The sequence below is a fragment of the Wickerhamomyces ciferrii genome, contig 00148 (genome assembly GCF_000313485.1).
Source record: "Wickerhamomyces ciferrii WGS project CAIF00000000 data, strain NRRL Y-1031 F-60-10, contig 00148, whole genome shotgun sequence".
Taxonomy (NCBI): Eukaryota; Fungi; Ascomycota; class Saccharomycetes; order Phaffomycetales; family Wickerhamomycetaceae; genus Hansenula; species Hansenula ciferrii.
The window spans coordinates 17,027-40,707 of NW_011887592.1; the positions used below are offsets into that span (position 1 = coordinate 17,027).

At 31.3% G+C, this 23,681-nt stretch overlaps 14 protein-coding genes across 14 annotated transcripts; 5 read left to right on the forward strand and 9 right to left on the reverse strand.

Moving 5' to 3' along the window:
• Positions 1-99: 99 nt before the first annotated feature.
• On the reverse strand, positions 100-1,005 carry BN7_4175 (putative kynurenine formamidase; the record flags this gene model as incomplete). Its single annotated transcript, XM_011275193.1, has 1 exon — positions 100-1,005. The coding sequence occupies one exon, from the start codon at positions 1,003-1,005 to the stop codon at positions 100-102; it is 906 nt and encodes a 301-aa protein (XP_011273495.1).
• A 496-nt stretch (positions 1,006-1,501) lies between these two features.
• Positions 1,502-2,950, reverse strand: BN7_4176 (putative monooxygenase; the record flags this gene model as incomplete). Its single annotated transcript, XM_011275194.1, has 1 exon — positions 1,502-2,950. The coding sequence occupies one exon, from the start codon at positions 2,948-2,950 to the stop codon at positions 1,502-1,504; it is 1,449 nt and encodes a 482-aa protein (XP_011273496.1).
• Positions 2,951-3,318: 368 nt separating this feature from the next.
• On the reverse strand, positions 3,319-4,227 carry BN7_4177 (alpha/beta hydrolase; the record flags this gene model as incomplete). Its single annotated transcript, XM_011275195.1, has 1 exon — positions 3,319-4,227. The coding sequence occupies one exon, from the start codon at positions 4,225-4,227 to the stop codon at positions 3,319-3,321; it is 909 nt and encodes a 302-aa protein (XP_011273497.1).
• Positions 4,228-4,487: 260 nt separating this feature from the next.
• Positions 4,488-5,384, reverse strand: BN7_4178 (putative kynurenine formamidase; the record flags this gene model as incomplete). The annotated part of the gene is made up of 1 exon (XM_011275196.1): positions 4,488-5,384. The coding sequence occupies one exon, from the start codon at positions 5,382-5,384 to the stop codon at positions 4,488-4,490; it is 897 nt and encodes a 298-aa protein (XP_011273498.1).
• Positions 5,385-5,572: 188 nt separating this feature from the next.
• Positions 5,573-6,586, reverse strand: BN7_4179 (putative kynurenine formamidase; the record flags this gene model as incomplete). Its single annotated transcript, XM_011275197.1, has 1 exon — positions 5,573-6,586. The coding sequence occupies one exon, from the start codon at positions 6,584-6,586 to the stop codon at positions 5,573-5,575; it is 1,014 nt and encodes a 337-aa protein (XP_011273499.1).
• A 479-nt stretch (positions 6,587-7,065) lies between these two features.
• On the forward strand, positions 7,066-8,896 carry BN7_4180 (putative transporter SEO1; the record flags this gene model as incomplete). The annotated part of the gene is made up of 2 exons (XM_011275198.1): positions 7,066-7,750; positions 7,935-8,896. 2 exons carry the CDS (start codon positions 7,066-7,068, stop codon positions 8,894-8,896), a joined length of 1,647 nt encoding a protein of 548 aa, XP_011273500.1.
• A 424-nt stretch (positions 8,897-9,320) lies between these two features.
• Positions 9,321-10,904, forward strand: BN7_4181 (uncharacterized protein; the record flags this gene model as incomplete). Its single annotated transcript, XM_011275199.1, has 1 exon — positions 9,321-10,904. The coding sequence occupies one exon, from the start codon at positions 9,321-9,323 to the stop codon at positions 10,902-10,904; it is 1,584 nt and encodes a 527-aa protein (XP_011273501.1).
• Positions 10,905-11,618: 714 nt separating this feature from the next.
• Positions 11,619-13,010, forward strand: BN7_4182 (histidine phosphatase family protein; the record flags this gene model as incomplete). The annotated part of the gene is made up of 1 exon (XM_011275200.1): positions 11,619-13,010. The coding sequence occupies one exon, from the start codon at positions 11,619-11,621 to the stop codon at positions 13,008-13,010; it is 1,392 nt and encodes a 463-aa protein (XP_011273502.1).
• A 305-nt stretch (positions 13,011-13,315) lies between these two features.
• On the forward strand, positions 13,316-14,392 carry BN7_4183 (aldo/keto reductase; the record flags this gene model as incomplete). Its single annotated transcript, XM_011275201.1, has 1 exon — positions 13,316-14,392. One exon carries the CDS (start codon positions 13,316-13,318, stop codon positions 14,390-14,392), a length of 1,077 nt encoding a protein of 358 aa, XP_011273503.1.
• Positions 14,393-14,449: 57 nt separating this feature from the next.
• Positions 14,450-15,757, reverse strand: BN7_4184 (uncharacterized protein; the record flags this gene model as incomplete). Its single annotated transcript, XM_011275202.1, has 1 exon — positions 14,450-15,757. One exon carries the CDS (start codon positions 15,755-15,757, stop codon positions 14,450-14,452), a length of 1,308 nt encoding a protein of 435 aa, XP_011273504.1.
• Positions 15,758-16,697: 940 nt separating this feature from the next.
• Positions 16,698-18,010, reverse strand: BN7_4185 (uncharacterized protein; the record flags this gene model as incomplete). Its single annotated transcript, XM_011275203.1, has 2 exons — positions 16,698-17,595; positions 17,661-18,010. 2 exons carry the CDS (start codon positions 18,008-18,010, stop codon positions 16,698-16,700), a joined length of 1,248 nt encoding a protein of 415 aa, XP_011273505.1.
• A 549-nt stretch (positions 18,011-18,559) lies between these two features.
• On the reverse strand, positions 18,560-19,513 carry BN7_4186 (NAD(P)/FAD-dependent oxidoreductase; the record flags this gene model as incomplete). Its single annotated transcript, XM_011275204.1, has 1 exon — positions 18,560-19,513. The coding sequence occupies one exon, from the start codon at positions 19,511-19,513 to the stop codon at positions 18,560-18,562; it is 954 nt and encodes a 317-aa protein (XP_011273506.1).
• A 263-nt stretch (positions 19,514-19,776) lies between these two features.
• BN7_4187 (Zn(II)2Cys6 transcription factor domain-containing protein) lies at positions 19,777-21,423 on the reverse strand (the record flags this gene model as incomplete). The annotated part of the gene is made up of 1 exon (XM_011275205.1): positions 19,777-21,423. One exon carries the CDS (start codon positions 21,421-21,423, stop codon positions 19,777-19,779), a length of 1,647 nt encoding a protein of 548 aa, XP_011273507.1.
• Positions 21,424-21,879: 456 nt separating this feature from the next.
• On the forward strand, positions 21,880-23,073 carry BN7_4188 (TauD/TfdA dioxygenase family protein; the record flags this gene model as incomplete). Its single annotated transcript, XM_011275206.1, has 1 exon — positions 21,880-23,073. One exon carries the CDS (start codon positions 21,880-21,882, stop codon positions 23,071-23,073), a length of 1,194 nt encoding a protein of 397 aa, XP_011273508.1.
• Between the last annotated feature and the right edge of the window lie 608 nt (positions 23,074-23,681).

The following is a 23,681-nucleotide window of genomic DNA, read 5'->3' on the forward strand; positions in this document are numbered from 1 at the left end:
TTTCTTGATCAAAAGGTAAACACAAAACAAAATTGTTCAATCATCGAAAGAACACAAAAAGAGGCTAATTTGGCATGATGTCATCAGCCACAAAGCTCATTAATCACTATTTAAAAAGTTAGAAATGATTTTAAATGCCTTCTCATCTTTCAAAATATCATGATGAAGACCAAAATCTTTCAAGACAAATTCAATAGGTTTGCCCAATTTGAAGAAATATTCAAGCAAAGCTAATGGTTGGTATTCAACAACATATTGATCAGTATATGAATGTAATATAATATGCTTTCCTGTAGCTTTGATTGTTTGAAATGGCTCCTTGATTTTAGTAGATGTAACAACTGAAGCTTCAGTAAATTGTTCTTCAGAAACATGAGCATCTAAAACAAAAGCATAACGATTCAATGGATCATCACTTGGATATGCAGTTGCAGTCTTTCTAAGACCTAGAGGTAAATCATAAACACCTGATAAATAGATAACATTGACTAACTCAACTTTTTTCCATTGTTCAGCAAAATCTTTAACAAATTTTAAATGTTTAGCTTCTTCATCCTTGGTGATGTATTTTTGTTTAACCAATTCTGAAAGCCCGATTGGAACTAATTGAGCAAAATCTTGAAGTTGTAAAGCAAATAAAGCACCAACAGAATGACCAATGAAATGAACCTTTTTGATATCAAAGTTATCAAAAATCAATTTCAAACCTTGTAAAATATCCAATAAATGTAATGGATACTTGACATATAACTTGTCTGGGTTTTCATCATCAGTATCTCTTAATAAATGAGATTCTGAAAGTCTATAATCAAGACTGAAATAATTGGCCTTGAAGTCCAAATTTTCAGTCAACTTCAAATAATCACTTGGCTTTTCAACATAACGAACCCATCCACCACCATGGATTGTGATGACTGTGTCCTTGATAGAAGGATCATACTTGAACTCTTCAATAAATTGTCTTGGGTGGGATCCGTAAGTGTGTTTAACTGGTTTGAATGACATTCTTAATTAATTGTTTGATAATCAATTGAGTGACTTTAATGAATACAATTAAGGCAGCATCTGGAGGGAAACTTGATACTCTTTATATAATTTTTCATCCCAGCTAGTGTTTTGTTAAGGTTTGAAAGGATAATAAGCATAGAGCAACTTTGAACAAAGGAAACTCAATTTCAATAGTAGGGCAGTACCTGCGCAAAATTGATTTGGCTCGAACTCTAAGAAATCACAGAACAAATTACAATTACACGTTACTTTGCGCTCGATTGACTAATTATTATTAAGAGGCTTCGCATGATTTTCATTATGGCACATTGATATAATAATCTACGTCCTTCAAAGACCGATTAAGTCCATATAAGTTCGGCCGAACAATAATACCGACTATATCAGCTACGGTTGAGAAAATATATCAGATCAAGGTACAACATCATTAATAAAACGCAATTAAACGGAACTTTTTCTCTATTCGAAGCTCAAGTGATCTTTATGGAAACTTCTAGACTCTAACAGTATCATTTGCAATACCTCTTCTTCTTTCTTCTTTCAACTTATTGTAAAGTTCTAACTCTGCTTCAAACTGTTTCTGTGAAACACCAGATCTCCATCTCAAGTTATATGCAGGATGATCACCACTAAGGAAAGTTTGACCTGGATTGTTGTTCAAGTTTTCTCTCAATGTACCACCTTCAACAGCATATTCAGTTTGAGCTAATCCTCTGTGTTGTAATTCTGGAATCAACAAATCAACAAGATCGTCTAAAGATTCCGGAAAGTTATTCAAGCTAAAATTAACACCATCAATACCAAATTCTTTATGTAATCTTTCAATTTCATCTGCTAATTCTTTTGCAGTTCCATAATGGAAATTAGCCCAATGTCTATTTGCAATATCTCTTTTGGTTTGAATCTTTTGTCTTTTGTTCTTGATATTTTCCAAAGCAGACTTGATACCATTGGTTTTATCTGGTAAATCAACATCATCATCCCAGTCATAACCTGAAAGATCAATCCCAGTTACACCACCAAATAAAACCAAATTTCCTTCAAGGTCAACTTTTTCTTTAAAAGCTTCATATTTTGCTTGAGCCTCTTCATGAGTTCTTCCCAAAACTGGAGAGATACCAGTAATAAATTTAATGTTTTGAGGATCTCTATTGAAATGTTCACTTGCTAGTCTTCTAATCTCTTTGATCTTTGGTAAAGAATCATATCCAATATAAATTAGTTCAGCATTTTCTGCTGCAAATTTAACACCTCTTTCAGAATTACCTGCTTGTGCAATTAATGGGAATCTTTGTGGAGTTGGTTCAGTGATAGCTGGTCCTTTAATTTTGAAGAATCTACCTTCATGATTAATTTCTCTAATGGCATCTGGGTCTGCAAAAATTCCATTTTGTTTATCATAAACAACGGCATCATCTCTCCATGAGCTCAATAACAATTCATAAAGAGAATCCAAATATTCTTCAGTTTTAGAGTAACGATCATCATGATCAGGAAATGGTTCACCATTCAACAAATTTTTACCAATACTTGGAATATACGAGCCAACAATGTTCCAACCAACTCTACCTTTGGTAAGAAGATCCAAGGATGCAATTCTTCTAGCAAAATGATAAGGGTGTTCACTAACGGTACTTGCAGTTGCAACAAACCCGATATTCTCAGTATGGGTTGCTAATGCACTTATGGTAATTAAAGGGTCCACTCTTGTAGCATTGGCTCCTGAACGAGCACTAGCTTCATGGCTATCACCATAAACATCAAACCAACTCAAATGATCAATGAAAAATAAGTTATGAAACTTTCCTCTTTCAGCAGTTTGGGCAAATTTGATTAACGCATTAATATCATTTGGTAAAAATCTAGATTCGTCATTTGGACTTCTCCAACCAGTAGTTGAAGTAGCTTTTGTAGCAACACTTAGTATCAATGGATTTGGCATTCTTTAATTGATCACAAGTATATATGTTCACTCATGAAATAGAACATAAACATATGATATTGTTGATCCCTTTTATATACGTCTCAAGTCTAGCCATAGTTTAAGGATTTAATCCTTCTTTTGGTAGAGATCGTACAATATACCTCTCCAATAACTCAAACTGTGGCCTTTTTGTGTCATCTATAATATCACTACTGTATTGTTTGATAACCCATAAAGTAAAATTAATTAATGAAGGTTCATGATGAATTGCAAATTGTGAATAGGTGCTAAAATTTCCGCTTCTGGCAGCTTAGCTACTCGCGAATTCGTTTTCATAGACATCACTTAAAATCAATTATACAAATTATATTCACCAAACATGAATCTCATAAGTCTTTGGTTTCATTTAGAGCTCTGGAAATAATGGAAAAGAACTTGGTGTCTGTTAAGATCTTGTGGTGCTTTCCAAAGTCTTCAAGGTGGAATTCCAGTGGTTTTTGCAAGGAATTGAACCATTTAATGAAACTTAATGGTTGATCGTAATAAACAAACTCGTCATGGACAGTTTGGAAAGCAACATGTTTACCTTTGGATTTTATCATTGAAAATGGTGATTTTATAAGAGTTGATGTCACGGGTGATGATTCTGTATAGTGCTTTGGGGAAACAAAGACATCTTCAATATAGCAGAATCCATTTGCTTCTCTTTCACCATGTTTGAAAACCTCCCTACTTGTATGAAGAGCTGAAGGGATATCACAAACACCACAAACATAAAACACATTTACCAGGTCAAGCTTTGGTATGTATTGATTTGCAAATTCATGGATGAATATCAATTGGTTCTTCTCTTCTTCTTCTGTGATAATACCATGTTTAACAAGTTCTGATAATCCTGGTGGGATAACTTCCAAGAAGTTTTGAAATTGTAATGTCATAAATGAGCCCACAGAATGTCCTAATAGACTTAATCTTTCAATGTTAAAATTATCAAGAATATATTGGAAGCCATGCAATATATCTATTAAATGATATGGTTCTCTAACGTAATCTTCCACTGGATCTATAATATCAATTGGACTATGATGACCAGCTGATAATCTATAGTCTATGCTGAAAACATTCGTTTCATAATTGATACCTTGAGCAAAAGGTAAGAAATCAATTGCAAACTCATAATGTGAAACCCAACCCCCTCCATGAATTGTGATGATTGTATTTTTGACTTTGGGATCATATTCTAACACATGGATATATTGTCTATGATGATTTCCGTAGTAGTGTCTGACAGCCATTTTAGATATGCCAAATGTTACTTAAGTTCAAGCGCAAGATAAGGTTTATCCAAGGTTATAGTAGGACCTACTTTAGTTTATAAGTATATATCAAAAAAATCCATCTTTATGTCGATCATTGCGATATGTAATATATTATTCATCCGGTTGAAATAACCGATTCAAAATCTGGGGTAAACCGAAAGAGTAAAAGATCTCAAAAGAACTCTCCTACAATTATCGAAATCATTATACCTAATGATATCTATTAAATAAATAGCTCAATGATCATTTAAAATTCTCTCAATTATCTTGAAAGCCTTTCCATTTAGCAAGATCTTGTGATGCAGATCAAAGTCATCGATATACACTTCAACTGGTACATTTAATTTGTAAAAAAAATTAGCAAGTCCTAAAGGTTGAAAAGACTCAACAAACTCATCTTCAAAAGAGTGAATAATAACATGTTTCCCCTTTGCTTTCAAAGTGTCTAATGGAGGATTCAGAATTGTAGATGTAATGGTACAACCTTGGGTATAATGTTCTTCAGAAACAAAAGCATCATTAATGTATATATAATTGTCCAAGATTCCTTTTGGTGGACCAAGTGAAGCAACTTTTGATAAAGCTAATGGGAAATCATAAACACCCGATAAATAAATAACATTTAGTAATTCAACTTTTGACCATTTTTTCAAGGTTTCTTCAACAAATTTCAATTGTTTCTTTTCTTCACTTTCAGTAATCACACCATGTTTAACTAATTGTTGTAAACCATGAGGAATCAAAGAAGCAAAATCTTGAATTTGTAAAGCAGTGCAACCACCAACTGAATGACCAATCAAATGTACTCTTTCAATCTCATAATTATCAAAAATGAATTCAATACCATGTAAAATGTCTAACAGATGATATGGAGCCTTAACATAAGAATCTATTGGATCTGGTAAAACATATCCTTCAAAACTTGAAGCTGATAATCTATAATCAACACCAAAGAAATTAGCATCAAAATCCACAGTATTTGACATTTCAAAATAATCTTTAGCAGCTTCTTGATGGCTCACCCAACCACCACCATGAATAGTAATAACTGCATCTTTTGACTGTGGATTAATTTTCAATTCTTCAATATATTGTCTAGTATGAGACCCCCATTGGTGTCTCTTTATAGGCATCTTGGAATTTTATGAGAAAGTGAGAAAATTCAATCCAAAAAGATGAACCATGATAATGTAACATATTTATATATATCATTGTTTCTCTACAATCATTCCGATTATTAAAAGTCATACCAGGTATGTTTTGGACTCCGAGCGCATTTACCATTTAATGAAATACCGATCTTTGGTTACCGGTATAAGACTTAGTCAGTATAATTGATATGAAGTGTATCATCAATGATCTTGTGTACTTCTTTATGTCTCAACATTCCAAAATGTCTATTGTAACTCCCAAGCTTCAAGTGGGTTGTCTTTCCTTGGGAATTCAACCATTTCATTAATCTTAAAGGTGAATAATTTCCAATATATTCATCATGGAAGCAATTGATTATCACATGCTCACGTCTAGCACACAGTGATCCTAATATCGATCCTTTAGATGTTGTAGTTAAAGGTGAAGAATGAAGATAATGGGTTTTAGAGACAAAAGCATCATCAATGTAGCAAAAGTTCCATCTTGATTCATTTGCATTTTCAATACATAATTTAACATCATAAATACCTCCAAGATAAAATACATTGATCAAATCAATCTTTGGTGCATATTTTTGGGCAAAGTTATTAATGAAATCTAATTGAACTTTTGACTCGTCCTTCGTTATTTCACCACATATAACTAATTCTTCTAAAGCATCTGGAATAATTCTTTGGAAATCTTGAATTTGTAAAACCAAAAACCCACCTACTGAATGACCTAATAAATGAATTTTCGAAACTTTATAATTATCAAGGATATTTTTGAGACCTTGTAGAGTATCAATCAAATGATATGGATCCTTAACATAATAATCATCTGAATCAAAGATTTCTAACGGACTATGTTTTGGTTTGGATAGTCTATATTCTAAACTGAACATGTTGATATTTGACTTTAAACCTTTTTGAATATGTATTAGATCTGTTGCCTGTTGAGTATAATCAATCCACCCACCACCATGAACTGCAATTATTGTTTCTTGAAATGAAGGATCATATTTAAACACTTCAACATATTGTCTTGGATGTGAACCCCAGTGTTTTCTGACTATACTTGTATCAAATTTTGGCCTAAGTCTGAACTTGTATAGTGATTGTGATTTAGTGGAAAAGGACCTTTTATGGGGGAATGGAGTCACCCACGCTCTATGAGATGCTTGTAGAGAGCGAGTGAGAAGCATTGTGGGTTCATTGCATAGTGATAGAATCCATCACACTCAAATGATCAATATTCAAATCTGAACTGTTTCTGGAAATGAGTATAAAACATTCATTCATATTTCCGATGTATGAAAATCCGGAAAAGTGTCAAACGTTCAAAATTTTAAGCTTATCAAATCACATCAACTTCAACTGTCTTGAAATCTCTTGATCAAAGTAGAGCACAATATCAAAATTCATAGACATAGAATGTTTCATCAGAGCACCTGAAAAGCTAATTAATCAGTGGTTTTCAACTGGCTGCTCTGCTTTCTGCTTCATGTGCTGTTCAAATACCAGTGGAATGATCCAACAGCCACAGTGAATACCAACATACGGTAATTGACAACTGAATACTGTGGATATCAGGGTCTGCTATAAATTTATAAAACTTTTCATAAAACTTTTCAAAGTGCAAATTTTTCTAGTTTGAATAAGCTAATGATAATCATTGATCAAAATGACATTTAAAGACTCATTGCTGAAATGGTATCCAACTCTTAGACATGTAGAAGACTATCCAGAAGATATTGGTGCTGAAATTTCAAATAAAGATCAAATCGCTGGTAATAATGATCAAAAATTAGATATTGATGCATCGGTGTTATCTGTTGATACCGACAATGATTCTACTCCCGTTGAATATAGAGATGAAGCAAATAGACCTTGGTGGAAATTTTTCGATGAATATGAATATAGGTATAATAGATATGAAACTAAAAGACATAAATGGTGGTTATGGTTTGAAGAAGGTACTTCTAAAGAAGAGAAAAAACTGTTATTTAAATTAGATATCTTAGTTGCAGGTTATGTTTTCATGGTTTATTGGGTTAAATCTTTAGATTCTTCAAATATTTCAAATGCTTATGTTTCCAATATGAAGGAAGATTTAAATTTTCAAGGTAATGACTATGTTAATACCGTTACTGTTTTCAATGTTTCGAGTGTTATTTTCCAAATACCTGCAATGTATTTATTTCCAAGATTCCCATTACATTTATATTTCCCAATATTAGATGCTGGTTGGGGGTTATTTACATTATTTTCCTATAAAGTTCAAAATGTTGGTCAAATTCAAGCAATGAGATTCTTTGTTGGTGCTTTTGAATCTGGATTTTATGCTGCTGTTCATTATATTTTGGTATGTAGGATTTCAATTTGTTTATAAAGTAATTTTACTAACCATTTGAAATAGGGTTCATGGTATAAACCTCATGAGTTGTCAAGAAGAGGAATGATATATTATTAGTATGTATGATTCTCATCATATTCATTCAATCAATTATACTAACTATCAATTTTTCAACAGTGGTCAAATGATTGGCGCAGCATCGTCAGGTTTATTCCAAGCTGCGGTGTTTAGAAATCTAGATGGTGCTAATGGATTAGCAGGTTGGAGATGGATGTTTATTGTTGATGCTGTTTGTACATTACCATTAGCATTAATTGGATTTTTATTTGTACCTGGAACACCATATTCATGTTATTCAATTTGGTTAACAGATGATGAAATTAGATTAGCTAGAAGAAGATTGAAGAAAGCAAATATAACACCACCAAGTGCCAAACCACCAAATTTCTTAGATAAAGATCTTTGGAAACGTGTATTGAAGACATGGAAGCTTTATGTTTTAACTTTATTTAGTATTGGATGTTGGAATAGCTCAACAACTGCTGGATCTGGTTATATCTTGTGGTTAAAATCTTTGAAAAGATATAGTATTCCACAAGTTAATGATTTATCTATTATTGCTCCTTTAATTGGTATCATTCTTATTACATTGGTTTGTGGTGGTGCAGATGTATTTAGATCAAGATCAGGTGCAATCATTTGCTCTTCTATTTTAAATTTTGTTTCTTGTTTAATCTTATTGATTTGGGATGTACCAGAGGGCGCAAAATGGTTTGGTTTTGCAATATTATATGCTGGATGGGCATCTGCTTCAGTTATATATAGTTTCTGTAATGATATTTTAAGAAAAGATCCTCAAGAAAGAGCAATCACATTCATTTTATTATATTCAATTTCTCAATCAACCAATGTTTGGATTGTCAAATTGATTTGGCCAACTGTTGATGCACCAAGATATACTGTTGGTTATGGTACTACGTTAGCTTTTGTTTTTTATTTGATTATTGTCACTTTAATCACCTTATACTATTATAAAAGAGATGAAGAAAGAATAGCTAGAGAAAATGGTATTGTTTTATACAATTCACAAACTGGAGATATTCCACCAGAAGTGAAAGCACATTTGAATAAAACACAGGGAACTGAGCTAACTAATTAGATTTATTACTTTTATTCAATATATAATATATTTTGTCAAAGTTTAAACCCTGGTGCAGTCTAGGACCCTGAATTCCTGATAAACCCGTTATGCTCGCGTACTTTATATCACTATATCATCCCGCTAGCGGTGTAATAATCATCCCGTTATCGGATATATAAATAAAACTTGATGAAATAATTTATGCACCCTTGAATCTTGGATGCTTGATAACGGTAAAAAAGTGAAAAAAAAAGTTCTTGTGCACTGTGACTAATAATGACACCCGTCACCCTATTGATAAGATGTATACTAGGTATAGATTTAACTATTATAAGAGAATAAACGTTGCATTGAACTTTTTTTCACAATGGAAATTTTACATTTGATTATCCTTTTTGTATCTGGAAAATCTATTAACTGTTAGTTGTCATAATATACAATTATGGTTGACTCTGCAAGTTCAAGTTCTGTTAATAAAGAACCATTTGCTATACAAAACAACCAGATAACCAGTGAATCTGATCAAGGTTATAAAAAAATTACATCTAAAGATGCTGATGCTACTTTAAAGTTTCAAGAAGAGTATGATTCACAAGTACCTGAAATTACACCTCAACAAGAAGCAAAATTATCAAGAAAAGTATGCTGGTTCATCATCTCATTTGCTGCTTTGGTTGATTTATTGGTTTATATGGATAAAGCTGTTTTATCTTATGCATCTTTATTCAATTATTGGGAAGATGTTGGATTGGATCAAGGAAGATATAATAATATTAATACATTATTTTATATTGGGTTTCTTGTGGGGCAAATACCTGGTAATTATTTGATTTTAAAATTACCAGTTGGTAGATTTTTATTTATATTGGTTTGTGTATGGACTATTATTTTATTTTTAAATTGTGTTGCATTACATTATTCAGGTATTTTAGTTTTAAGATTCTTTTTAGGTCTTGTTGAATCACCAATTATTCCATTATTAAATGTTACATTAGCTCAATTTCTTACAGCAAATGAAAAAGCAGCATCAAGTCCACTTTTCTTTAGTACTTGTCTTGGTGTTACAATTCCAACTGGATTTATTGCTTATGGTGTTATGTTTATTAAAAGTTCAGTTGCATTATGGAAAATTTTCACAATTATTATTGCATCAATGACATTTTGTTTAGCTATCCTAGTGTTTTTCTTTTATCCAAATAATCCAGCAACTGCTAAATTTTTAACTTTAGAAGAAAGAATTTGGACAATTAGAAGAGTTCAAAAAACAACTGGATCTGCAATTGAACAGAAATTTTTCAAAAAATATCAATTTATTGAATGTTTAAAAGATCCAATTACTTGGTTATTCTTTACTGCGATGTTATTTTATAATTTAGCAAATAATTTAACTTTCCAACAAAATTTATTATTTACAGGTATTGGTGGTGTTTCTAATTTAGATTCCACTTTAGTTAGTGTTGCTTCAGGTGGGTTTTCAGTTGTTTGTTGTTTAATATCATCAGTTATTTTATTAAAAGTTGATAACATGTCTGCTTGGTCAAATGTTATTTGGATTATTCCATCATTTATTGGTTCAATTTTAGCTATTGCATTACCATGGGATAATAAAGTTGGTCTCTTGGCTGTTGTTTGTATGTCTGCACCAGTTTTCGGTCTTCCAATGATTTTAACAATTTCTTGGGGGTTCACATCATGTTCAGGTTATACTAAAAAAGTTACAAGAAATGGTGTATTAATGGCTGGTTATTCAGTTGGTAATTTAATTTCACCACAATTATGGGTTGGTGCTCCACGTTTCTATGTTGCTTGGATTATTCAACTTGTTTTAAGTTTCACAGCAGCTCCAGCTATTTGTATTTTAATTTGGTTCATTTTGAGAAAACGTAATATTAAAAGAAGAGAAGCAATGAATGAAGATGAAAAAGTTGGTGTGATTCAAGATAAAGAAGGTAATGAAGTCGTTGTCAATGTTGCAGCTTTGGACTTGACTGATTGGGAAAATAAAGCATTCATATATCCTTTATGATTTTGATATTCTTGTGCATATTCTATAGAAATTAATGTTTTTAAAATAAGGGTACTGTTTTGTACAATTGAATATAAAACCGATAAGCGTCAACGGTTTTTCCGATTCTCGAATTCCTCGAAACCTTAAAAATCTGATCAAAGTATTTTCCAGTTAACAAATAATATTAAACGCATACAGAAATCTGGAGATTATTAATTCAGTAGATTTGCTGGTCACTAAATAAAGATTCACTTTATCAGTTTACGAATATGGTATTGGTTTAATGAAGCACAGTTTGGAGTTCTAATCAATTCCGTTGTTGGGTTTCAATATTTCAATGCTTCAATCATCAACGTGGGTGAAAAAAAATCAAACAGGGTCCATTTAAGGTAATTTTCGAAGCGTTGAAGAAACAAACGGTTAATTAAGTACTTCTGACCGTTGAGATTCAATTGGTTAGATTATTTTCTCCCTCATCAAGTGTTTTGTACTGCATATTTTGCTTATTCTTGTCTTGCTTTGCGTACCTCAAGTTCAGACTTCTGGGATTAAAAATTTGATACTTCAATATACTTCATCACACACGTTTTAGTGGTTGCATTCCAATATAATCACCAACCAAATATGGTAATTAAAGTATAAATCCACCATGAATTCTCAAGATCTACATTTTTATACACAATCATCTCTTGTTTATCATTTAAACTTCATCTCCCTTAAACATATTTCAAAATGAAATTCACATTAAGTTTATCAATTTTATCAACAATCTTAGCTGTTGTTGACGCATCAGTCAGAACTCCAAAGACTAAACCTTATTCACAAGATTCATTGGAGCAATTCCAATTGTTAAGATATACAGGTACCACTGGTCCTTATATTGCACATAGAGGGTTTGGGATTGATTCTTCAACTCCAGAACAATGTGAAGTTACTCAAGCACATTTATTTATGAGACATGGTGAACGTTATCCAACAAAAGGTACTGGTAAAGCACAAAAGAGCATTCTTACAAAATTAAAGAATGCTGGAGTTGAAGATTTTAAAGGTCCATTGGCATTCATTAAAGATTATGAATTTTTCGTTGAAGATGATTCTTATTTGGAATTTGAATCTTATAAAGGGTATTATTCAGGTTTAGCTGATTTAAATTCCTTTGGTGCTGAATTTAGAGCTAAATATGATCATTTATTTGATGGTGAAACTGTTCATCCTGTTTTCGTTTCAGGTCAAGAAAGAGTTGTTGAAAGTGCTAGAGCTTTCGCTCAAGGGTTTTTTGCTCATAATTATACAAATTTAGCTTCTATTCAAATTATCCCAGAGAATGAAACTCAAGGTGCTAACACATTAACAACACATGATGCTTGTGTTAACTATAATGGTTCTTTCAATGATGCGTTAACTAGTCAATTTTCATCTGAATATCTTGAAAGAGCAGCAATCAGATTAAACAATGCTTCCCGGGGTTTCAACATTAGTGGCGATGATGTTTATAACTTATTAGGTTATTGTGGATTTGAATTAAATGTTCGTGGTGAATCAGCAGTTTGCGAAATTTTCACACAAGAAGAATTATTAAATTGGGCTTATTCAAAAGATTTAGAATTTTATTATAAAAATGGTCCTGGTTATGACTTATCAACTCCATTGGGTCATGTTTTTGCTAATAATACTTATACTTTATTAAAACAAGGTAAAGAATATCCATACAATTTAACTTTTTCATTTTCTCATGATAGTGATTTATTAACATATACCACTGCATTAGGTATTTTTGAGCCAGATTATGATTTATCAGTTGAAGAAATTGAATTTGGTTCAATTTTCCGCTCTTCAGAAATAATTCCAATGGGTGGTAGATTAAGTACTGAAAAATTAAGTTGTAAAGATGTTTTCACAAATGAAACTGAAGATTTTGTTAGATTGATAGCTAATGATGCTGTTATTCCAATTCCTGGATGTCAATCTGGTCCTGGTTTTAGTTGTTCATTAGACGGTTACAAAAAAAACTTGGATGAAAGACTAGGTAATACCACTTATGTTGAAGCATGTGGTGTCAATGAAACTTATCCACAATATACCACTTTCTATTGGGATTTCGATATCACTTTTGATGATAATTAATCTTTTTCCACCAACAGCAATCAGCATTTGCTTAATTTCTTTGATTATGCTCGTTAAAAAGCTAACCATTATAATTTATTCATATTGGTTAGATGCGGACTTGATGTCCCTTTATAGTAATTCTATATGCGCGTTTTGATTTAATAATTTCAACTTTGTAGTTTGGATTTTGCGGACCTGTACATGTTTCCAATACCGATAAATATCAGATAACCCTTGGAGGCTGATGCTATATAAATACAGAACAAGATCATTTGAGACGTTCTCCTTGGCTCTCAATATTTTATATCAATCAGTTATAGGCAATGTCAGAGGTTCAACAATTTGTTCCTTGGAAGAACCTGGGTAAATCAGGGCTGAAAATATCAAATGTTATCGTTGGTTGTATGTCCTTTGGATCAAAAAGCTGGTTACCATGGGTCGAGGATGATGAAGAAAAAATCTTTAAGATCTTGAATACTGCTTATGATCATGGCATTAGAACTTTTGACACTGCAGATGTGTATTCAAATGGGTTGTCGGAAGTTTTATTAGGTAAATTTTTAAAGAAATATAATATCAAAAGGGATAAAGTGGTGATTTTAACAAAAGTTTACTTCCCAGTGGATGAAGATTTGGTTGATTTTTCAGTTTTCAATAAGAGAACACCTGAACAAGAGCTTGATCTACAAAATTCACAAGGATTGACAAGAAAACACATATTTGATGCTATCGAAGGTTCTATTAAGAGGTTAGGCACATATGTTGATGTTTATCAAATCCACAGATTTGATCCTAATACACCTGTGGAGGAAACACTTAAGGCTTTGAATGATGTTGTTGAAGCTGGTTATACAAGATACATTGGTGCTTCCTTGATGAAAGCTGTTCAGTTTGCTGAGTTGCAATTCATTGCTGAAAAGAATGGATGGCACAAATTTATATCTATGCAAAGTTATTATAATTTATTGAATAGAGAAGATGAACAGGAACTTAATTATTTTGCAGATAAAACAGGTGTTGGTTTGATCCCTTATTCTCCCTTAGCAGCTGGTGCTTTAGCAAAACCAATTCCAAATCAAGATGAACTTACAGAACGTCAAAAAGCACCTTATGGTCAAAGAACTACAAATACTGCAGCAAATATTATTTCTCAAACAGATCCATCTCAAGAATCAGAAAGATCTATTATAAATAGAGTGGGTGAATTGGCTGAAAAGAAAAATTCAACAAGAGCTGCTGTTGCTATTGCATGGTCAATTTCCAAAGGAGCAGCTCCAATTTTAGGATTAAGTTCTGAAAAAAGAGTTTTAGAAGCTGTTGAAGGTGCCAATTTACAATTGACAAATGATGAAATTAAGTATTTGGAGGAACCTTATATACCAAGAGTAAGAAGAGCTTAGGATATTACAAGCTCGTTTTGTGTTTCAAATAAATAACTTATATTTATACACTTTAATCTATTGCTTTATGTAAATGAAACCTAACAAATCAACATTATCACCACTTTGACCAAAATAACCAGTTATTTGATACCCTTGTGGCGCTTCAAAGTATTTACAATCACTTGTCTTAGTACCGGCTTGGAATGTTTTACCAGTAGTTGTAGTACCATTTATATAAAAAATTCTTGTATGATCATCCTTTTTACCAGTACATAAATATGCTTTTGTCCAATATTCATCAGTGGACAGATTAACAGTTGTTTCTTCACCACCTGACCCACCATGGACAAATTTAGTACCATCACTCAAAGTTAACCCAACTGAATCTAATCTGTTGGCGCCTTTAAGTGAGATCTTAGTTGTTTTAACACCTTTATTAATTTTACCAATATCATTGAAATAATTACTATGATATCCCCCAATTAATTCTGAAGTTTTGAAATCTTCTGAAGAAGTATAAGTGAAACTGACCAAAATTGGGTTATGATCTGATAATTGTTTGCCTTCATGAACAAATAAATTACCAGCGTAATGGAATGTATCTGCTTTAAAACTTATAGTTTTATCACCACGATAAAACATTTTATCAACAGTTTCACAATTATTTTCTGTAGATGGTAATTGACACATGATAGAATCTGCTCCTTTTTCTGGTACTATACCATTTCTTTCTAATACAATCCAAGGATCTTCTAATCCATTTTGATTTGTGAAAATGGCAATATCATCACTTGCTCTTGTATATCTTGAATTTGTATCACCAAATACTAAGACAGCTTGATCATATAAATTTGAATCTATATAATCAGCAACTTGTTTTAAATTACTATTTCTTTTAGCATTATCATCATCTTCAGTACCAGCATCAGTGTGGAGATTAATAACATTAACTATATGACCATCAAGTCTCAAAGTTGAAACAGTGAACCCCTTTGGTGTTAAACAATCATTTTCAGAAGCATTTGAGCATTCATTCCACTTGATTCTTTTTGTGTGTAAGATTTCATAATTTGATAAAGTATTTAATCCACTTCCAAATGGAACACCTCCTGAAGTTGCAGTTCTATAAGGATGATTATCATAATCATATAGTTTAGCATGATAATTGAAATCTTCTTGAACGTTGATAATATCTAATTGATCTTTCATTGAGGCAAAATCTTCACCAATTTTTTGAGTTGCAATGTCTTTATCTAGTTCTTCACCATTATTTTGTAAGATTTGAGGTAAACCAGCAACGTTAAATGATAAAGCATTAAAAGCACCAGCATAAGCTAGTGTAGCAGATAATATTGAAACCAGGATTTTAGTTGAAAATTTCATTATAAATTATGTGGTTGATGGGTATGATTTATTCTATATTACCTGTAAGACTTTATCAGATCTAATCTAATCCAGATCTAGCCATTTGGGGCCTATTTATACCTTAAATTATAGTATCATAACCTCGTTCATTCCGTAAATTAACCATAACCGTGTACCATGCAATAGATGATTCGATCGATTATCATTGGTTCGAACTTTGGAATGATAGTCAATCATCCATGTGAATTCCTTGACTTTATGAAGAATTTGAACCCTTAAATATTCAGATTTAGAGATCTCGCATCAGCTATGAAGAATTTGAGCAGGGATCGAGCATCTGCATCTTAGAGGGTTATGATATATGATAAGTTCGAGATTGAGCTGTCTGAGCTTTTGTAATCCTTTTGACGATAAAGTCTGGATAGCTCATACTTGTGGAGCCATGTTCCTTGATCTTACCTTCTGGTAACCACGTTTGTTTGGTTTTGATTGTTTGAGATTGGAACTTTGAATATCAAAAACGTTGTTCATAGTTCATAGATTCAAATTCTAAAACTGCATAGTTGTGCATTTTCGAAGACGTCCGTTGGTGCACTGGTGCTTATATTTTCCCAGAAAGTCACTATGGGCACTGTCCACTGACTAGATACTAGGGCGACTTCACTACAAACTTGATTCAAGACATAAGCAGATTGGATGATTAATTAGTATTATGTAATGACATCTTTCATAGCTTCGTTGAGTGAGTCTAACTTCTCATTATAATTAATTGCTATAAATTCCAAAATTAAAACGCAATGACCGTGAAGATATGTAAGTAAAACTAGTGCATATCATGTTATGAAGCATATTGTGAGCTTTTTCTGATGATTCTGAGGTTAAGGATTGTATCTATATCATCTATATTATTAAAATCACAACGGTTCTCCAACTATGATGTACTGGGTTTTGGCACTGATCATGATTCAATTTTACTATAAATAAAACCTAATAAATTAACACTATCATCACCTTGACCGAAAAATCCTGTTATTTGATATCCATCTGGAGCTTCAAAATATTGACAATCATTAGTAGGTGAACCAGCTTCAATAGTACTTCCTAGAGATGTTGTTCCATTTATATAAACATTTTTAAGTTCATTATCAACTTCACGTTTACAAAGATAAGACTTTGTCCAATATTCATCTTGTTGTAATTCTAATTCTTTTAATAATCCACCATTACCACCATGATTAAACGAGGTACCATCATCCAATGTTAATGAAACTAAATCTAAACCAACATTACCTTTAAAAGAAAGTCTTGTTGTCTTGACACCTTTGGAAATTTGACCTAAATCATTAAAATAGGCACCATAAAACCCACCACTATAATTTGAATTTTTGAAATCTTGTGATAATGTATAAGAGAAATTTGTTAATATTGGATTATGATCTGATAATTGATGACCTTCATAAGTAAATAGATCATCTGCATATCTAAAATCTTCAGCTTTCAGTTCAATAGTTTTACTACCTCTATAGAAAACTTTATCAACAACTTCACATGAGTTATTTGTAGCAGGTAAAGAACATTTTGGTACAGGTTGACCTTTAATTGGTTCAATTCCATTTCTTTCTAAATCAACCCACGGATTTTTCAAACCATTTTGTAATCTGAAAACTTCAATATTATCAGGTGGATAATAATATCTTGAATTAAAATCACCAAATATTATAACAGCTTCATCATGTAAGAATTGATCAATATAATTGGCAACTTGTTGTAAATTCTTATTTCTAGCATCATTATCTTGATCTTTTGTTCCAGCATCAGAATGTAAATTTATAAAATTAACTATAGCACCTTCAATTCTGATCTTTGTAGTGGTAAAACCTTTTGGTGTCCAACAATCAAGTTCTGAAGCATCTGAACATACATCCCATTTATTTCTATTGATATAGAAAAGGGGAAATTGGATAAAGTGTTTAATCCACTTCCAATGGGGACATCACCTGAAGTTTGAGATCTGTATGGATGATTATCATATTTATACAAGATATCATTATAATGGAAATCTTCTTGAACATGAATCACATCTAAATCATCCTTAAGATCTTTGAAAGCCTTGCCAATATGTTCTGTAGCGATATCTTTATCAATAGGTATCCCGTTACCTTGTAACGCTTGAGGAAGACCAGCAACATTGAAAGTTAATATGTTGAAGCTACCAGCTAGAGCACAACCACCATACAGCAACAAATGTGAAAATGTGTCAATGAGTTTCATTCTTTCTTCTTGGATCTATTAGTGTATCTGGTATCTGATATCCATTTTGCCACCTCTAACAAAGGGGATTCTGGCATAATTTATACACCATATGAGCAGGAGCCAAACCCTTAAAAGATGGAGATCTGATCTTCCTGTGCTTCATTCGCTCAGTTTGTTCCATCACAAAAAGATCAAAGGAACTTCTGATTTACTGCACATGTTTTGTCTTGAAGACTCAAATCTAAGTTTCCAATCAACCACAAATCATCGTCAAACCAACATTTTGAGATAAAAAAAAAATGAGATATGATCAAGAGCACCATCACGTTCACCGAATTCTATTCACTTTATTTGTTTGATAGCTCAATCACCAGTTTCTCTGTGAATTGTTTTCTGAGTTTGCCATCACTTTGTGGATCTTGGATCTTTTTTACAAGGTTGATCCCCGTAAATCATGACGGGCACTTTTAAGCTCTTCACACTAAAATGAATCTACAAATAAAGATATGAAGTCATATAATTGTTATTCAATTTTCAAATTAATTACTATATATGGTAGATCAAACATCATTTTGACCATCTTTGTTGTGATATTTCGTGAGTAATTAATGCTGCTGTTGTTAAACCTTGTGCTATAGCTACGGCTAATGCTCTAAGGAAGTTAGTATTATCACCACAAGCATAAATACCTTCAACATTGGTTTTCTGATATGGTGTAACTTTAATCAATCCCTTATCATCTAGTTCAACACCTAGTTTGGTTAAAATATCTTTATTATTGATCACTGAAGGTGGTATAATATATAAAACATCAAGATCAACAGATTGTCCATTTTGAAGAATTACTTGTGACAATGTTTCTTCATTACCATGACCAATTGATTTACCTTTAACTTCAGTTATTGATGACTTGAAAACATTGATATTCTTTCTTTGTAAATTGGAAACTAAATCAGAATCTAATTCATTATAAATATCTTCTGAACAGAAAACATTTATATCTTTACTCCAATTATACAATGTTGGTAACATCATTTTCAAAAAAATGGAACTCCCATAGTATAATCCAGTTTTACCATTTCTAAACTCTGTTCCATGACAAAATGGACAATGAATAATAGAGTTCCCCCAATATTTTTCAATACCTTTGATTGGAATCTTATCAATATTATCATTCACTCCTGAAGCAAATATGACTCTTTTACTTTGGAAAATATCACCAGAACCTATTGAAACTTTGAATCCATCATGATCTCCATTGATTTTATTAACATCTTTAACAACATCATCTTTAAATTCAATTGTCGGATAATTCTTGATTTGTTCTTTTGCTTTTGAAACAATTTCCAAAGGGTTTATACCATCATTACCAAGTAAATTATGTGATTCATTTGCATATCTGTTACATGGTTTCTTGGAATCAATACATAAAACATTAATAAAAGCTCTACCAAAAGTTAAACAAGCTTGTAAACCTGAAGCTGAACCTCCAATAACTATAACGTCGTAAAATGATTTCATAATGAATAAGCTGATTGATCAAGTGAACTATGAATTGAATATGTGGATACTATACAAGAACTATATGAAAAGATCATTGTCAGATAGGAAATAACCTGTTGTTTAAATAATAATTGGAAATGTAATTGTAATTAAAACCTGGTTGGTTAAATTATTTTTGTGAATTGAATAATAAAATTTGTATGAGCAATTAAAATTCGGATTTTATTTAAATCCGAAAATTCCACCGGAAATAAAATATTATGAGCTTGAATACTTTTCAATCAACCACAATATTTTGCATCACCAAAAATTTGTGGATTTTGTTTTTCAAAATTTGAAACTAATTCAAAACAATATTCCAAGTTTAATTTAGCACAATATTTTTCTAATTTATTTGAAATATAATCAGGATCATGATTATCAATACTAAATAAATTATTTAAACAAATGATTATGGAGAGACTTAATGCTAACTCATTATTAATTTCTTTATATTCCAAGATAAATAGTAAAATTGAATTGAATATAGATTGTAATGTCCATTTATTTCTAATGATATGTGAATCATCATTTAATGAAACTCTCCAAACTTCAACAAGACAATTTTCTAAAACTTTTGTATAACCGAAAAAATCTCTTTTATGGAACAATAATTGTAATTGAATACTATATAAAGTAACAAGATCCAAAAAGAAGAATAAATCCTTTGTTGCAATAATTCTATTAATTTGTTCATGAATTTCAAATTCATTAAGACTATTCAAACCATAAAAATTATATCTTTGTAAAATATTTATAGTATTTATAAAAATTGGTGCAATTTGAAATCTTCTTTGATCATTTGAAAAATTTGGTAAATTCTTGGAATTTAATGGTTCAAATATCCCTGGACTTGTACCAAATGATATAGCTAATATAGAATCCATTCTAACTAATTCCAACCAACATGATTCGAATTCTTCATCTAAATGTTTTTTATTTTGATTTTTCAATTTAATTAATTTTGCCATCCCTATAACTTCATGAATTTTCAATAATATATCATCTTTATGAACATCTAATCCAAACATAAATTCTAATTCTAATAAACCAATTTGTAAAGATTTATGATCCTTGGGTAAAATTTTCAAATTACAACGATTTTGATATTCATTATAAATTTCTTGAATTAAATTTTCCTTTTTATCAATTGGAATACATGCACATGTAAATTTTTTCAATCTTATACAGATAGAAATTAATAACAGCATAATTAATGAATCTTGGAAATGTATAGGTTCAAGAGTTTCTTGTTTAAAATTTTCATAGAAAAGATCCACATCTTTTTGATCCAAGAAAAAATTAAATGCTTTATAATTTGCAGAAACTGTTCTTATAATATTATTTAATAAAACTTCATCGGCTTCTTTACCATGTAAAATAGTTGGGAATTCTCTTTTAGCTAGGGCTAATTCATCTAATAATCCAGTATCTCTTGCAATATCACTTAATTTATAATCAATATGATTAATAATTTCCAAGAAATCTTTACCACCAACATTGGAACTTGATGAGCCATTTCCATTTCCATTTGTTATCCCACCATTTGCCTTTAACTCAGATCTTGCTTGTAATCCCATAGTATTTGTACTTGAACTTGAAGTACTTGATATACTTGTATTTGGAGAAGATTTTAAATAATCTTCTAAAGTAGCGACTCTTTGTAATAAATCTTTAATAATTTGATCTTTATCAACATTTTCAGAATCAGAACCATTTGAAACATTTATAATTTTTCTTTTAGCATTTGAAGGATATTCACAATGAATTTTTTTACTCAAACAAAACCCACAAGTTGGTGAAGCTTTATCACATTTAATTTTTCTTCTTCTACATTCCAAACATGATATAGAATAAACAGTTTGTGGTCGAAGAGTCTTGATATCCATGGTTGAAAAGTTGGTGATGGTGTTGATGTTATATATGTGAATCTGTTACCTCTTCTTTATCTGTCAGGTACTCCAAAGAGTTGATTAGATGAGATTTGTCCGTTGGATGCCCGTTGATTGGAGATTATAGAATTCCTTTGGGTCAAAAAGATCAAAGAAATTGGAAATTCACGGGTGGTGTGTGGGTGTTGATATAACCTTACATAATCTCTTATTTTATTGTGGCTAAACTTCAACTACTACTAAATTTACAATGGTGAATTCTTTGGTTGATCTCATCAATTGAGTGTTTTATTGGCAAGGGATTATCACAGGTTGTCGCTTAATTGGATTGAAATGGGGTTCTACCCGAGGAAGGCTGCTGAGTTATGGGGTATTTAAATAGATCAATATGGGACATAATCATTGTTTCATGGCTTCAATCTTTACTAGATATCAATCAGTTCTAAGTTTAACATGACTATCAGATCGGCTGCTCAAGAATCAATAGAATCTTTCAAGAAATCACCATTATCCTCGGAGGAAATTGCAAGAATTAAACATGAAATTGACACCAAAACCACTGGTCCTTCAAATTTAAAACTTCTTGATGTTGAAGTTGGAGTTGATTCAAATTATATCTTCAACACTTTACCAAAAGAATCATCAGATGCATTATTCCCGGATTTCTTACCAACATGGGATCCTTTTGAAAAATATGAACCTTTAGAAGAATTCAAACATGAAGATCCTGGTCATAAAGCTGATCCTTATTTACAAAATTTATTCCCCAAAACCAATCAATCATTGCAAAAAACTGATTTAACTCCTAACTTTGGTTCTGAAATTGATGGTTTACAATTATCTTCATTATCACCAAGAGCTAAAGATGATTTAGCTTTGTATGTTGCTCAAAGAGGTGTTGTTATTTTCAGAAATCAAGATTTAGCTTCAAAAGGCCCACAATTTGCAACTGAATTTGGTAAATATTTTGGTCCTCTACATATTCATCCAACAAGTGGTGCACCAAAAGATGCTCCAGCTTTACACCTGGTTTATAGACCTAAAACAACAGATCCACCTTCTAAAAAAAGATTTGCAAAACATACAAATGGTTTATTTTGGCATACTGATATAACTTATGAAAAACAACCAGCTGGTACAACTTTTTTAGCTTATTTAGAAGGTCCTGAAAATGGTGCTGGCTCTACAATTTATGTTGATCAAGTACAAGCTTATAAAAGGTTATCACCTGAATTTCAATCAATTTTGGAAAAATTAAGTGCTTTACATAAAAGGTTAGAACCAATTTATGATGAAACAAATGGTGAACCATTTTTCATTAGAAGAGAAGGTTATGATGGTTACGTTCATCCATTAGTTAGAAAACATCCAGTTACTGGAGAAAAGTCATTATTTATTAATCAATTATTAACTTTAGAAATTGTTGGTTTGAAAAAACAAGAATCTGATGCAATTTTAAACTTTTTATATGACCATTTGAAATCAAGTGTTGACTTACAAATCAAAACAACTTATAAACCTGGAACAGTTGTTGTTTTTGATAATAGAGTTGTTGGTCATACTTGGGTTTTCGATTGGGATGATTCAAAACCTTCAAGACGTCATTTATTTAGAATTACTCCAAGAGCTGAAGTTCCAAGTTTATAGTTGTACGGTTTCATTGTTGTTAAATTGAATAAAAGAAATATATATTTATTAGTTTTGTCATATTAGTATATATTGTAAAACTACATTAAGTATAATATTGTAAACAAATAAAATTATGTATTTTAATCAAATGTCGATGATATTAATAATTAAACTTCATACAGACAATATGATATACATAATGAAAACCAATGGATAATATATTATTGCATAATCTCTCAATCTAGGTTTGACCCTTAATTGATATCAATACGTTGAATTCATTAATCAAATAAAAGATAGGATGAAAACAATTTTAATGGTTATAACTCATTATATCTGGTCTTTTAGCGATTCATGGTTATGTTCCAATAAAGTTTCAAAGCTGCTAGCAATCCATAAACTCATGAGTTGATCGAACTGAACTGTGAAATTTCAATCCCAGATTGTTCATTTAACACCATTACCATGTGTTCACAAGAGCATTAATACATCTTTATATTTATGTGTTAATGAAAAAAAATCGTTGAAGAAAGGAAAAATAGGTATAGGATAGGACGTTACGCCCACGTAAAATATATGAAGTACACTTTAATTCAACGCCAATTATACACTGATTTTGTAAAAGA